This window comes from Mercenaria mercenaria, chromosome 3 (assembly GCF_021730395.1).
Source record: "Mercenaria mercenaria strain notata chromosome 3, MADL_Memer_1, whole genome shotgun sequence".
Classification (NCBI taxonomy): domain Eukaryota; kingdom Metazoa; phylum Mollusca; class Bivalvia; order Venerida; family Veneridae; genus Mercenaria; species Mercenaria mercenaria.
This window is the reverse complement of record NC_069363.1, coordinates 24915403-24930782: the sequence shown is the minus strand read 5'-3', so window position 1 is coordinate 24930782 and position 15380 is coordinate 24915403. Positions and strand designations below refer to the sequence as shown.

The window sequence follows — 15380 nt, the reverse complement described above, 5'->3', positions numbered from 1 at the left end:
ACTGTTTAGGATTTGTAGAACTTAAATCATTCATGGAAAATTCAAGAGTATTATAAAATTGTTCGCGTAGGTGTTTTTTCATATTATTGACACGATTTCTTATTTTCTTGTAACATTGCCAATCTGATGGTTTCCCAGACTGAATAGCAATTCGCTTAAAACGATCACGTTTCCTAGATGTAGTACGAATAAATGAATTATACCAAGGTCTGTCGTTGGGGCGGATTTGTATAATTTTAGTAGGAATGCATGTTTTAGCTAGATCTAAAAATGTTTTTTCAAAAAAAGATGTGGCTACGTCTAGAGAGTCTGAGTTAAGAGCTGACCAATCAGTGGTGTTTATCGAGTTATTTAACTTTTCAAAATCGGCTTGGTGGTAGTTCCACACTCGGCGGGTGTAACATGTCCTGGCCTGGAAACTGCTTTTTACATAAACATAAGTAGCAAAGTGATCGCTTATATTTGACGGCGTTTCAAAAACTCCAGAATCCAGCGGTATTACAGTATTTGTTAATGCAATTACATCAATTAAGGTGCTTGTACTGTGTGTTATTCGAGTTGGTGTATTGATTACATTTGTCATATTATTAAGAATAAGTATGTCTCTAAATTTACGATTTGTTACATTTAACTGATCTTCGTTTATATCGTCAACTGACAGCTCTTGTTATTTCCACTTTTTCTACAACGGTAAAATATGATAACATTCAGTGAATGGACCATAAAAATCACGACACGTTTGATATGATAAGTGGTTAGTTTGCATAAAACATATAATAAAATCCGATCAGACATAGGACTCGAACCCACAACCCTGAGATTGGCAGCTAAACGCTTTGTCCGCACAGCTACTAGCACATGTGACATTACGATATCAAGGAATTTTATATATCTTATAGTTATATCGTTATTCATGTTCGGACACCGAGAATTAATTTACGGAAATAAACGGAATATTCATGAGTGCCAGGTCAAAACTTACGGACAATATTGTTTGTTAAGATTCAAGTGTTTAACCTTTAGCATGCTTAATTTCTAAAATGGACTGGTCCATCACTCAATTTGGGCAATACCATTTATTATTCGAAGGGGTGTTCACTGAAAATTTACTGACTGAATAGCGAACAGTGCAGACCATGATCAGCCTGCACGGATCTTGGTCAGCACTGGTCGCAAAGACAGAATCACTTGCCGCTAGCAGGCTAAGGGTTAATGATTTGAATACGAGTTATCCATCATTTATCATATTTTCCCTGAAAAAGAATCTATTTCTGTCCCCCTTACTTGTTTAATGACCTTAAAACTTTATTTTTATCTTTCAACAAACACAAGGAAATTGAAATGCTTTCATCAGAAGGCCTTAAGTATTTTTACACTTCCCTGGGATGGGAAAAGTCTAGCGCTGCTATTGCACCAAAGAAAGTCTTACCAACTTAAGTCATCCGTTTCCAAGACAAAGTTACACCTACTACTGTATCACTGTTTCAGTCCCATTATGACACAGACAAAAGTGCATGTCAACAACAACAACAAACAAAACATTTTTCAACATTTACCTTTTTTGAATCCAACAATATAAGAAGCTCAAAGGAGATTTTTCTATGCCCATTTCTAATCCCTTTCACTTTATGTCTCAGACCCATGAATTATATTTTAGTGCTTCTCTAGCAAAAATACAGCAATAATACACAGACAATTATAACAATGTCTTAAAACCCATACTCTGTTTCAAAATTAGAAAGATTCCTGTCTTTTAATTTACCACATAAATCAAATTTCTGTCAAGTATGCATAAAAAAGTTCTTAATCAGTTACACATAATTCATAAAGTTTTATAATGTGACATGTCCTTCTGCGATTCATCCAAAGTCTTAATAAATTTCCTACATTAGCCTATTCTGAGAATTCCTTTACTCTGTGTACTAGCAGATACTGAACAACTATCTGGACAAACTGTGTGTCTCAATTTGCAACTGGCAATGTTTCAATTTTTCTGAGGAATTAAATACTATCAGCTGTATCAATCATCTGTGCACTAGAATGCATTATTTATTTAACCTCTCAAGGGTCTCTTGTTTCCCTATTACATTAAGTGGGTTACAAAAACATATAAGTAATGGCCTCTCTACAGTAACAGGCAGAAACAATCTCCTATAATTGGGTTCAATGGTCTTCACTCATTTTTTCATAGTGTCTCTCAAACTGCTGTAGCAAATTACAGAATGTATCAGCGTTTAATATTGTATGAAACTCCTCTATCCTTGATTGTGTCCAAGATATTTCCAGGAAATTACGTAAAAATGCAAAGTACTGGAGTACTGAAATTGTCTGGAATGTGAGTGATTTGTTTGGTTAGACGGCAGTTTAAGTTATTGTCATCATCAACTTTTATGAGACCAGAAATTCCCTAGCTGAAAAATGTGGGGGAAGTGCAAGTATGTCACGCATTGTCAAGATACTCATAACTTATTGGGAAGGGAATTTCTTATGTATTCAATCCTTTTATCAAGAAAAACAGTAGAAATCACCAAAAAAAAAACAAGATGGCTATCGTGGCCCCAGGTTGCTGTCCCAAGTTTCACTGCTCAAACAGGTAATAGTTTTCAAAAACATAAAAGGAACATTTCTGCTAAATAATTTTGAATTCAGCGGTGAATCTTATCAAGAGTTTTCTATGTAGTAATATAGAGAAAACTACCAGTAGTCCTGTCCACTGTGAGCCTGACAAATCAAATATCAACAAACTGCTTCCCAATGTTGAAATATTAAAAAAAAAATTTCTTTGGTGACCCAAGTGTGTTCGAATTAATAATGTATTTCTAAAAAGACACAGCTGCCAGAGGGCATGGTCACTTTTCTCTATATATATACACAATACATAGTGGATGGTGATCAAGCATTTTATGCTTAGTAGGCTAAACGGGAGGCCCGTGAGAGACTGTTGCTCTACTGGCCTTATTGGCGAATTGGTCTACTGGTATTTTCTTTCTATCTCAAAATCAATTGGGGTCAACTGCTGGTCATGACTAACCTCCCTATCAATTTTCGTGATCCTAGGCCAAAGCGTTCTTGAGTTATTATCCTGAAACCGTTAAACTGTTCCTGGTCACTGTGACCTTGCCCTTTGACCTCAAAATCAATAGGGGTCATCTGCTGGACATGATCAACCTCCCTATCAACTTTCATGATCCTAGGCCCAAGCGTTCTCGAGTTACCATCCAGAAACCGTTCAACTGTTCTGGGTCACTGTGAGCTTGACCTTTGACCTACTGATCTCAAAATCAATAGGGGGTCATCTGCTGGTCATGACCAACCACCCTATCAACTTTCATGATCCTAAGCCCAAGCCTTCTTGAGTAATCATGGACATTCAGTCCAGCAATGCCTAAAAATCTGCCGGACCAAAAAACAATATGCCGGACAGAAAAAAATGTTAGTGCACCGCATATGGCTTTTCTCCATCATATATGAGCCTGGCAGGTGCGATTTTTAGTCCATTTCTCGTTAAATGTTTGGTCAACCCCTCTTTTTTTTTCCTACATTTTTTCTTTTCACAACGATTGTCAGGCATTAATTTACGTTTCTTTCCCAATTCTGCCCTGGCATAATATGTTAGTGACGCCAATTTGATGTGTTGTCCGAGGTGTTTCGGTTCTCAGGGTACAATACAGGGTTCTCCCCAGGATTTTGTTATAGCTGGGTTCTGTGGAATTATAGCCAGGTACACTTTTTAGCGGTTTATCATGACAAACATATTATTCATTTAAGTAAACTGAGGTGATGAATTGTAAGAATAATATGAAACAGCTTCTGAAACTGTAGCATATTTATCAAAGGTAGCTTAAGTAAATAAAAATAAATTAAGAAGAAATCAATACAAGAATCATTATTTAACATTTTCTACTTGATTTTCTTTGAAGTTTGGTTTTAAAGAAAACATGCAATATGATTTTCTTCTTGCATTTTTGATTTTACAGAAGCATAGCAGTTTTGAGAGGAAATATAAATGTTGATCTACTTGGTCTTTTAAACCTACCAATAATTCTGTGTTTCGTGTTTCAGTTGAATCTGCAGCTCATTTCATAAAAGAATATTTGAAGTGAAAGAGATTTAATCAAATTATTGATGTTATGTACCTTCTCTGATACTATGCATTGACTTATCCGAATTTTTGTCGTCCGAAATGCCTTGCTGTTTCGGTACGATTTTTCCCAATTTTCGCCATAAGCTGTTCCAATTTTGCAAGTTTTGCAGGTAGTTTTTATTGAAATAGCCTCGCTATTACTTGCTAGATAAGGAAAGTACAATACTAATGGTTCAGCATGTTCTACCAGCGTCGGCTGTTTTTTTTGGTTGCAGCTGAACAGATTAGTCAATTTCTGCCAACCAGTTTCATTTTAAATTATGCCAAAATTGATTACATGATATATCAAAATTTGTTTGATTTAAAAAGTATCTAAACCCTATTTATTTCCGCTCAAAACAAAATGTCATTGTGGTTTGCAAAAAATTGTCGTGCACAAAAACGAATGTACAATTTGACAGTTGGCGGTAAAATAAGCCGATTGTTTGTAACACTGTCTGTGACGACATGACTATATCATTATCGAGTTTGCCTTCAGGCATGATCAAAACAGGTAATTATCATCTGGTTGTTTACAGGTGATAAAATGTATACATGAAATTTTATATAATGAAATTTAATAGCCGGGCGCTGTGCCCCGCTGAAAGGGCCTGGGGAGGACCCTGCAATAAATACCAGTCAGTCGGACCACATTCAGGTTAAGAAACAGTGGACCGCGTCAAAATTTTCCGGTCATGTCCTTTGGACCAAAGACTTTTCGGAAGTCTGCATGTACCAGAAAATGTTTCCACTGAATGGATTTCATTGGGGATTTCCTAACAGAAATATGCAGCGTAAGTCTGGATGTGACAGAACAGGGGCAGTCAAAAGTTATCACTCTGTCCCGAAACGTCCTATTATTTGGACTATCTCTGTACACTGTACAAATCAAAAAGTGTCTAGCCGTCTGGTAACAGGATGCCTAGCCTGCGTTCTAGACGTCCGGTTACCGGACGGCTAGAAAATCCTCCAGAGATTTTCTAGCCGTCCAGTAAGTGATTTCTTAATGAATAAGTAATGATTTTATATAGTTGTTATTTACTTTTTAGTTTTAAAAGATATCAGTACTTATCTGTAAACAAAATGTGGTGTAAATACATATATCAGGACTTTTTTCCCCTATAAATCTACCTCCAGTAAAAGGAGGTAATCCCAATGCAAAAAAGTATGTTTTTTTCCCAAAGTTGAATTAAAAATTTCCAAATGATTATACCTTTTAAGATTTTTGCTGTTTTAAGATAGTTTTGCTAATTTGTATGTTTATTTAGGTAAATTATATTACTGTTGAACTGAAATGCAATTCATCAATATTTCACACAAAAACACATTTAAGTAGATTTTGGTAATTTGCAAATTGTCCCAATTAAGACAATTTCCGAGAGCATTTTCCCAATTCCACCGGTGTCGGTGGCATTCCTAAATTGATGAAAAAAAGGCCTGTATACCAAAGTATATTTTTCATCGTCTCAAAGAGATTACTGATTTTTCAGTTGATAAAACGAATGAGATCTTGTTTGTATACAAATCCGTCGATGTTCTATTTTTAGAAGTTATAAAACATTGATCGCCGAACTTCCATGTTATTTTGTAAAAAGTGATGTTTTTCTAATGGCATAAACTTAATTCTTAGGACACAAATTTATATGTATTTATAAAACCTGTTTTTTGAGTGAAAAAGTTGTTAAAATTTAAAAATTCCGATTCCATAACAACATTGTTTGCACACCACCAAATGAACAGAATTCAATGAGTGACGTCATGGTGATCTCGTCATTATTGATTTCGGCAAACTATCGTTTTATCGTCTGAATAATGCAGTGATTTATTCGAGACGATTAAAAGAAAATCTTTAGTATGTATTCACATGCAGATAAGTATTGATTGCTTTAGAAAATACAGGGATTTTTTTTTCCATTTCAAACCTGGGGCCCAGGGCCCATTCGGTTGGGAAAAATGGCGCATAAAACCTGAAAATTGGGAAATTTCAAAAGTAAGTTTTACCATTATATGAAATTTAATTCAGCATTGTATGTCACATTACAAATACAATTCAATTTTTCTGTTTTTTGTCTCTTGAAAGTGTCTACTAAATTGCATAAACAAGCAAATTCGATGAATTGGTATTCCCCGCCGAAAGGGTTTGTGGTGAGGAAGGGAAAAAAAATATATCTGGCAAAAAGTTAAGGATGTTAATAAGAAGCAAATAATTTCATTAGTCAAAATCAATTTTAACAGATAATAAATGTATGATACTTTGATCCTGACTAAAGAAATTATTTTGAATGGGATATGCTTACTGTAATAAGCTTAGCTTTTAAAATTAAATGCAGTTAATTGAAATGTGAGCTTGAAGTTTAACTGGAACGAAATATTGTCTTTGAGTGGTTTGGCACCAGGTGTTGCTGTTTAACAAGTTCATGTACATTTGAATTTAAAAGAACAGAACTGATGTCCTTAAGAGAACACAGGTAAGAATAAAGATATCTTGAACATGGCTGAGAGCAAGGTTTGTGCAGTCACAACTTAACATGTTGAAGGTTTGAACATTAAAAAAAAAAAAAGGAATGGAAATATATGTATGTATATATTTATTTTTTTTTGGGGGGGGGGGGGGGGGGGAGCAGGGGAATGGGACAGGAAACAAACTTTCACATGTTGATTATAAATATTGATGGAAAATTAAAAATGAAAAAAAAAAGAGTAAAAGGGTGAAGTTGGAGGGGGTGGGGGGCAGAGGATGCATGATCAGTGGTGGGCATGACTGGGTGGAGGAGTGTGGTGGGGGAATGGTACAACTTGCATGTTGATAAATAATCATGGAAGGTTTGAAAAAATCTAAAACTAGAGTTGTCACAAGAGTAACAAATTATACCCCCACAATATGGCCTTGTCACAGAACTAAGCCAATGTCAAAGCCGAACTTGCTTGACCTTTGACCTACTGACCACAAAATCAACAGAGGTCATCTGCTAGTCATGATCAACCTCCCTGTGAAGTTTCATGATCCTCCACCCAAGCGTTCTCAAGTTATTGTCCGTAAAAGGTTTAAATGACCTTTGACCTTTGGAACTCAAAATCAATATGGGTCATCTGCTTGACATGACCAACCTCCAGATAAGGTTTCCTGATCCTAGTCCCAAGCATTCTCAAGTTATTGTCCGAAAACTGTTTAAATGTTCCGGGTCACTGTCACCTTGACCTGTGACCTACTGACCTCAAAATCATTAGGGGTCATCTGCTAGTCATAACCAACCTCCCTATCAATTTTCATGATCCTAGGCCCAAGCATTCTTCAGTTATCATCCGGAAACCGTTTAAATGTTCCAAGTCAGTGTGACCTTGACCTTTGACCTACTGACCTCAAAGTGGAACTTGACCTGTATTTCATGATGTTACACCTGTGTACCAAAATTTATGATCCTTGGCCCAAGCATTCTCAAGTTATCATCCGGAACCATTTAACTGTTCTGAGTCACTGTGACCTTGACCTTTGACCTACAGACCTCAAAGTAGAACTTGACCTGCATTTCATGATGTTACACCTGTGTACCAAAATTTATGATCCTAGGCCCAAGCGTTCTTAAGTTATCATCCGGAAACCATTTAACTGTTCTGAGTCACTGTGACCTTGACCTTTGACCTACAGACCTCAAAGTCGAACTTGACCTGCATTTCATGATGTTACACCTGTGTACCAAAACTTATGATCCTAGGCCCAAGCGTTCTCAAGTTATCATCCGGAAACCATTTAACTGTTCCGAGTCCCTGTGACCTTGACCTTTGACCTACAGACCTCAAAGTCGAACTTGACCTGCATTTCATGATGTTACACCTGTGTACCAAAATTTATGATCATAGGCCCAAGCGTTGTCAAGTTATCATCCGGAAACCGTTTAACTGTTCAGGGTCACTGTGACCTTGACCTTTGACCTACTGACCCCAAATTCGAACTTGATCTGTATTTTCTGATGTTACACCTGTGTACCAAAAATTATTTCAATTGGTCAATCCTTTCTTGAGTTATCATCCGGAAACCATGCAAAACCAACGGACAGACCGACCAACCGCCAAGCTCACTCCTATATACCCCCCAAACTTCGTTTTTGTGGGGGTATAATAAGAAATGAAATTTTTTTTTTTTTTTTTTTTTTTTGGTTTTGGGGGGGGGGGGGGGGGGGGGGGGGGGGAGGGGGTGTGACCAAGGCAAGTGGGTGCGCAACTTCGCATGTTTATAATAAATGTTCACAGAAAAGAATGAAAGAAATTTAATGAAATTCTGCCAAATGGTAAGTTTGTTATGTACAAATATGTGGATTTTTAGACAATTAAAGGGCAATAACTCTGAAGTTACAAAAGAAATCCGTACGAAATTGTGTGTGCACAACCACATTATAGAGCTCTAAATTCTGTTAAAAGTTTCATAGTTCAAGGTCAAATACATCAAAAGTTATCATGCAGAAATTGCCATATCTATAGATCTATAGTACCCTATACAGTTAACAGTAATAACACTAGAAACTTCTAAGGGCCATAACTCTGGTGTTACTTGGGCAATCTGTCTGAAACTTGATGGGCCCCATAACCTCATAGTGGTGAACATGTATATGAAGTTTGTTTGAAAACAAGAGCTCGTCGAACACGAAATGCCCCCCTTGATGCATTCAGTAATAGCAAAATGAACAGAAATTATAAGCTCACTTTAAACAGAAGTTCTACCTTCTGGTTTAATCTGACCTTGACCTTTAACCTATTAACCTAACAAGAGATTACAGAGTGATCTTGGGCCATCCACTGAGCCATTTTTGAATGTTCCAAATAACAAGGCTAGCTCAAGGTCAAAATCAAGGTCGAATTTCATTTCAGTACAAAACAATGTGTATGTGGTCCAAATTTGAAAGCTGTGACTTGAGAAATGTGAAAGCAGGTCACTAGAGCAATTTCAAGGTCAAAGTTCAGTATGGGATACAGAACTATGCATGTGCTTCAAATTTGGAGGCTGTTAGCTTGAGAAATATGAAAGTATATAATAGGTAAAAATCAATGTCAAATTTTATTTCGGAACACAAAACTATGCATGTGGTCCAAATTTGAAGCCTGTGCCTTCAGAAATGTGAAAGTAGGTCACTAGGTCAATCTCAATATCAAAGTTCATTTCAGTACACAAAACTATGCTTGTGGTCCAAATTTGAAGGCTGTAGCTACAGGAATGTGAAAGTAGGTCACTAGGTCAAGATCAAGATCAACTCATGTCAAGGTTCATCTTGCCACTCAAAACTATACAATGTGGTCCAAATTTGAATGAAGTAAGTTATGGACATGAAGATTCTAAGTTTTTCCCTATATAAGTCTATATGAACCATATGACCCCTGAGGCGTGGCCATATTTGACCCTAGAGGGATAATTTGATCAAACTTGATAGAGAACCACTAAAATTTAATGATGCTACATTACAAAACATCGAAGCCATAGTCTTTGTGGTTTGGACAAGAAGATTTTCAATGTTTTTCCCTATGTAAGTCTATGTACACCATGTGACCCCCGGGGCGGAGCCATATTTGACCCTAGGGGAATAATTTGAATAATCTTACTAGAGGACCACTAGATGATGTCATATACAAAATATCAAAACCCTAGGCCCTGTGGTTTTGGACAAGAGGTTTTTTAAAGTTTTTTTTCCTATATAAGTCTATATAAACCATGTGACCCCTGAGGTGGGGCCATATTTGACCCCAGGGAAATAATCTGAACAAACTTGGTAGAGGACCAATAGATGTTGCTACATATCAAATATCAAAGCCCTAGACCCTATGGTTTTGGACAAGAAGATCAGAAACCATATAACTGTTCCTGGCCAATGTGACCTTGACCTTTGACATACTGACCTCAAAATCAATAGGGGTCATCTGCTGGTCATGATCAACCTCCCTATGAACTTTCGTGATCCTAGGCCTAAGCGTTCTTGAGTTACCATCCGGAAACCATTTTACTGTTCAGGGTCAATGTGACCTTGACCTTTAACATACTGACCTCAAAATCAATAGGGGTCATCTGCTGCTCATTACCAACCTCCCTACCAACTTTCATGATCCTAGGCCCAAGTGTTCTTGAGTTATCATCCGGAAACCGTTTTACTATTCAGGGTCACTGTGACCTTGACCTTTGACATACAGAGCTCAAAATCAATAAGGGTCATCTGCTGGTGATGACCAACCTCCCCATTAACTTTCATGATCCTAGGCCCAAGCGTTCTTGAGTTATCATCCGGAAACGGATTGGTCTACATTCCGACCGACCGACATCTGCAAAACAATATACCCCTCCTTCTTCGAAGGGGGCATAAAAAATGTACAATAAGGAATTAATTTTTTTTTTTTGGGGGGGGGGGGGGGGGGGGGGGGGGGGGGGGAGGGGTGTGATCAAGGTAAGGGAGTGACCAAGTGTGGGTACACAACTTTACATGTTTACAATAAATGTTCATGGAAAAGAATGAAAGAAAATTAATGAAATTCTACCAAATGGTAAGTTTGTTATGTACAAATATGTGGATTTTTATACAATTAAAGGGCAATAACTCTTAATTTACAAATAAATCCGAATGAAATTGTGTGTACACAACCACATTATGGTGATCTAAATTCTGTTTAAATTTCATAGTTCTAGGTCAAATATATCAAAAGTTATGATGCAGTAATTGCCATATTTATATAACCCTATAATTATTATAGTTAACACTAGAAACTTCTAAGGGCCATAACTCTGGTGTTACTTGGGCAATCTGTCTGAAACTTGATGGGCCCCATAACCTCATAGTGGTGAACATGTATATGAAGTTTTAAATAAATATTCCCAACCATTTCCTAGATATGGCTCCGGACGGACGGAAGGAAGGGAAGACGGACGGAAGGACAACGCCAAAACTATATCCCTCCGACTTTCGTCGAGGGATAATAAAGTCACAAAAAACTCTGAAGACAAAGAGGGGTCAGTAAAACCTTCAGATTTCGGTGGGTCAGTACCAGCTTCACTTGTGTACAGTGTTTTATCAAAATTTAATGTTTTATAACCGGGCTTGGTCCGAGGATGTGTTTAATTTGTCATCAGAGTTTGCTTACCTTACCGAATCCTGAGACTTTTTTGCGGTGGCCTGTTTCTCAGCACTTGTTTTATTGACAAAGCTGAAGCTTGACTGCTTTTTTGTTGTCAGCAGCATACTTTTTTATGACTTTATTTGTATGATATTTACTATTTATTACTCGATATACTTTCATTTCCGGGAAAATTGGCGAGCTTGATTAAATGTGATCGTGGGGTCATATATACGGAATATAGAACAGTTCGCAAGATTTAATCGAATCGGTAATGGAGCGGTTATTCAATTAAAACTGGAACAGAGCTAACTCGATTAAAAATAAGGAATAAGACTCAAACCAAAAAATCGAAAACCTGATAATTGAGATTACCGCAAAATTATTTTTTGGCATATTTTTGGGAAATTTAAACCTCAACATTGGGAAAATAAGCACATTTCTGCAATTGGGATGGGGCCGAAAAAATCCCTGAAATAACAGGTATCATTACTTATTTATTAGGAAATCTATTACCGGACAGCTAGACAATCTCCTGAGGATTTTCTAGTCCGGAAACCAGACGTCTAGAACGCAGGCTAGGTGTCCGGTTACCGGACCGCAAGACACCTCCATTATCAAAAATGCCAACAAAAAATATGTCAAAGTTTAAGAAATCGAATATATTCGGTCAACTTAACAACATTCCACTGGACTATCACACTAGTCCAAGGACTATCACACTAGTCCAAGAATCAAATTATGACTGACATGACAGAAACACGACATAACATTATAATTACTGTATTTAAATAACTAAATCATTTCATTTGCAACCTGTTGGATTTGCAAGTGGGTGGGGTACTTATTATCATTATTTAGTTATGAATATCTTGCGATCTGATGAAGTGCGCATAGCAATGATACGTTTTCTGGAAATGAATATAATTATTAACTTTACCAACCCAAAAACTTTCTGCAAATGTTGTCATTTTAAACGGACAACCGATGAAATCTCACATCATCAGAAAAATGGCGAATCCTATGTTTTGGATCACTCTGCGCATGCCCAGATACTTCCTCCTCTTTCACACACAGTGCACAGATAGTACGCGAAACCCAACGGAGAGACGTGAACAAACATCTAAATATCTACATACAAACGGATATGGAAGGTTATGAAATCTAGACCACATGAGATCAGACGAGCAGAGATCAAAGCTAGATTACTCACAAAATTGATAGTTACCAATGTTCAATTTCTATATATGTAACCAACCATGCACGGATCCAGCCAATTTTCTCTTACTATCTATCTTCCATATAGTCAAACCCCTGCTGGGGACCTTTGACTTTGCGCGTCAACAAGCAAGAATTTTAAAACGAGTAAAAAAGTAGTAGTAAAAAGAAAGGAGGAGAATGGTTAAAACAGGTTAAAAAATAGGGCAGGTGTATTTAAGGTGAGATGTGCTCAATCTGGCTTACAGCCTGACTGAACACTGGCCCAGACGAGTTGACAACATCTGAGGGCAAGGCATTCCAATGATATACTGTTCTAGGGAAGAATGAAAATTTATGATAGCTGGATGAGGGTGAAACTTGAACGAATGCCTGGGAATGAGTGGTTCTGGTTCTGGAAGATCTAGTGTTGGGTGTTAGGTAGTCCGGTAGTGGGATGGCGACCTGGTTATGCAACATGTTATAAAACATAACCAGGCGCTGGTCAATGCGACGGAGTGCAAGGCGTTGCCAATTTAGGGAAGTCAGCATGTTGTCTACACTGGATGTACGGCCGTAACCACGCTTGGCCCAGCGTGCAGCCCTGCGCTGCACAGACTCAAGCTGATCAATAAGAGTTTCAGAATGGGGGGACCACACAGTGGAATTGTACTCCAGCTGGGGCTGTACAAGTGTTTTGTATGCTTGTGATTTTAACCCTTCTGAGTGCACTTTGATGTTACGTCTTAGGAAACCCAATGTTCGATTTGCTTTTTTGGTGATGTTGTCAATGTGGTCATTCCATGTAAGGTTGTGTGATATAGTTATGCCAAGGTATTTTGCAGATGGTACTGTTTGTAAGATGGTTTTGTGTAAAAGGTACTGTGTTGGTATAGGTGTTTTACGCTTAGTGATCTGTAATACTTGGCATTTAGACGGATTGAATTTCATGTCCCATTTTGTTTCCCAGAATTCCAGTTGCTGTAAGTCTTGTTGCAGTAGGCTTGAATGGGAAGAGACAGTCAGAGAAAGGTAGATGGCCGTGCCATCGGCAAAGAGTCGAACTTTGGAGTGTTTAACAAAGTCAGGTAGATCGTTGATATAGATAAGAAATAAGAGAGGTCCGAGGACCGAACCCTGGGGAACACCTGAGGAGACTGGTATGGTGCCTGATGTGGACCCGTTAACTACCACTGACTGTGTCAAGGAAAGCTTTAATCCATTTAAGAGTATGACCCCTTACACCATAGAAATGCAGCTTGTAGAGTAGTTTTTCATGGTTGACCATATCGAACGCCTTTGAAAAGTCAAGGAGTATGAGGTCAACTTGACTTTTCAGGTTCAAGAATTGAAGGATATCTTCTACTAACATTAGTAACTGTGTTTGACAAGACCTCTTTTCTCGGAAACCATGCTGCAATTCATAGAACATATTGTTCTTTGTGAAGTGTTTTGTTATGCTAGAGGATACAATGTGTTCCAGGGTTTTACACAAGATACAGTTAAGAGGGGCGATAGTTGGCTGGGTCTGACCTAGAGCCTTTCTTAAAGATGGGAGCGACATTTGCCATTTTCCATATATCTGGCAGAGAACTGGACTGCAGGGATTTTTGGAAGAGTTTTGTAAGGATAGGGGAGATCACTTGGCTAATATTCTTAAGTACGACCGGTCTTATTTGGTCGGGCCCTGCAGCTTTATGGGGATTAAGGTTGCTAAGAAGTTTTTCGATACCTTGTGTTGATATTTCAATATCAGGCATAGGTTTGTGTGGGCTGTACGTTTCTTTTCCTGGGATCTCTTTACCTTTATCTGCGATATCCTGGACCTTCATATCAGCCAAAGATTTCAGAGAGAGAGGAGAATTTGAAGTAAAAACTGACTGAAATTACTTATTGAGTACTGTGGCTTTGTCACGGTCCTGTGTGTGAAGTTTGTTGTCATGTTTGAGTGTGTTACTATGACAAGCATGTGTTTTATACACTAAATAAGTTGATGTAATATTTGTGGATGTTAGCCATTTACAAGTACAGGGTTGTCGATAAGTTTTTGTTGAACAGGGTGAAAAAGAAAAGCAGTCGACTCGTTCTGGTGGTCCGGGGGCATATATATACATATATATCCATTTGGTTACTATACAAGGGGCAGGACGTGAAGTGGTTGCACACTTGGTTCAAGCGAGCGAAACGGTTGTAAACTTACAAAATGGCGGGTATTTTCTGAAATCATCGGGTGTTCGTTTTTTTTTTATCAGGTAAGTGTGTTTCTGCGGTATTTTGAACTCTAGATATGGATATGTGCATGAATCAGTTCTATGTCTACGTCACACTCGGTTTTGCGGTTCATCGTCGTAGATTTCGAATTCTCGAAGTTATTGAAGTTATAAAATGGTCATGCCCATGTTTTGATATTTGAAGGGCGTCGTTTCTTGCCGTTGATTTACATTCTCATGATCAAACTAGCCTGTTCTGGGGCCCTTAAACGAGACAAAACAACTAATTGTGAAGAATTCTACAAACGTTTGGCTCTGCATGTTTTCGGGATAGTGCTATACCCAAATAAATCTTGTTCAAGCTCTTTTTTGTTGCAAACTTGTACTTCAAGCAATTTCTGACGCAAACTTTTTCTTTAAAAATAGTGTCCAACTCTCAGAGAATGTGTATTGTGCATCTGGTTGAAGAGGCAAATCATGAATTTTCTCAAAGTAGCAGCAGACAGCGCGGAATTTCATAATTCTATTTCTAATCACGTATAACGACGTTTGGGCACAAAACAGAGACTTATTTTTAGCTTTTTGTGATTTTGGAAGACCGGTGAAATAATATGGTCGATGTTTTGCTATGGTGTGCATTAGCCTTGTGTGTATCTTGCCCAAGGAAATTACTTAATGCAAACCGTGCAATCCGACGAGTTCTCGACTCAGTTCTTAGTCCCAATTCCAAAATGTTTGTGTGTTTGAACATAGCTGAGCTGAAC

The 15380-nt window shown here is 37.8% G+C and overlaps 1 protein-coding gene across 9 annotated transcripts in view; it reads right to left on the bottom strand.

Annotated features, from left to right (window-relative positions):
* The window catches only part of LOC123525878 (F-BAR domain only protein 2-like), an 83459-nt gene extending 71180 nt beyond the window's left edge, over nucleotides 1-12279 (bottom strand). For all 9 annotated transcript variants that reach the window (XM_053538037.1, XM_053538031.1, XM_053538032.1 and 6 more), the window contains exon 1: nucleotides 12154-12279. In XM_053538037.1, the coding sequence (XP_053394012.1) occupies nucleotides 12154-12180 (27 nt within the window). In that variant the 5' untranslated portion in view covers nucleotides 12181-12279. The remainder of the gene's footprint in view (nucleotides 1-12153) is intronic.
* Between the last annotated feature and the right edge of the window lie 3101 nt (nucleotides 12280-15380).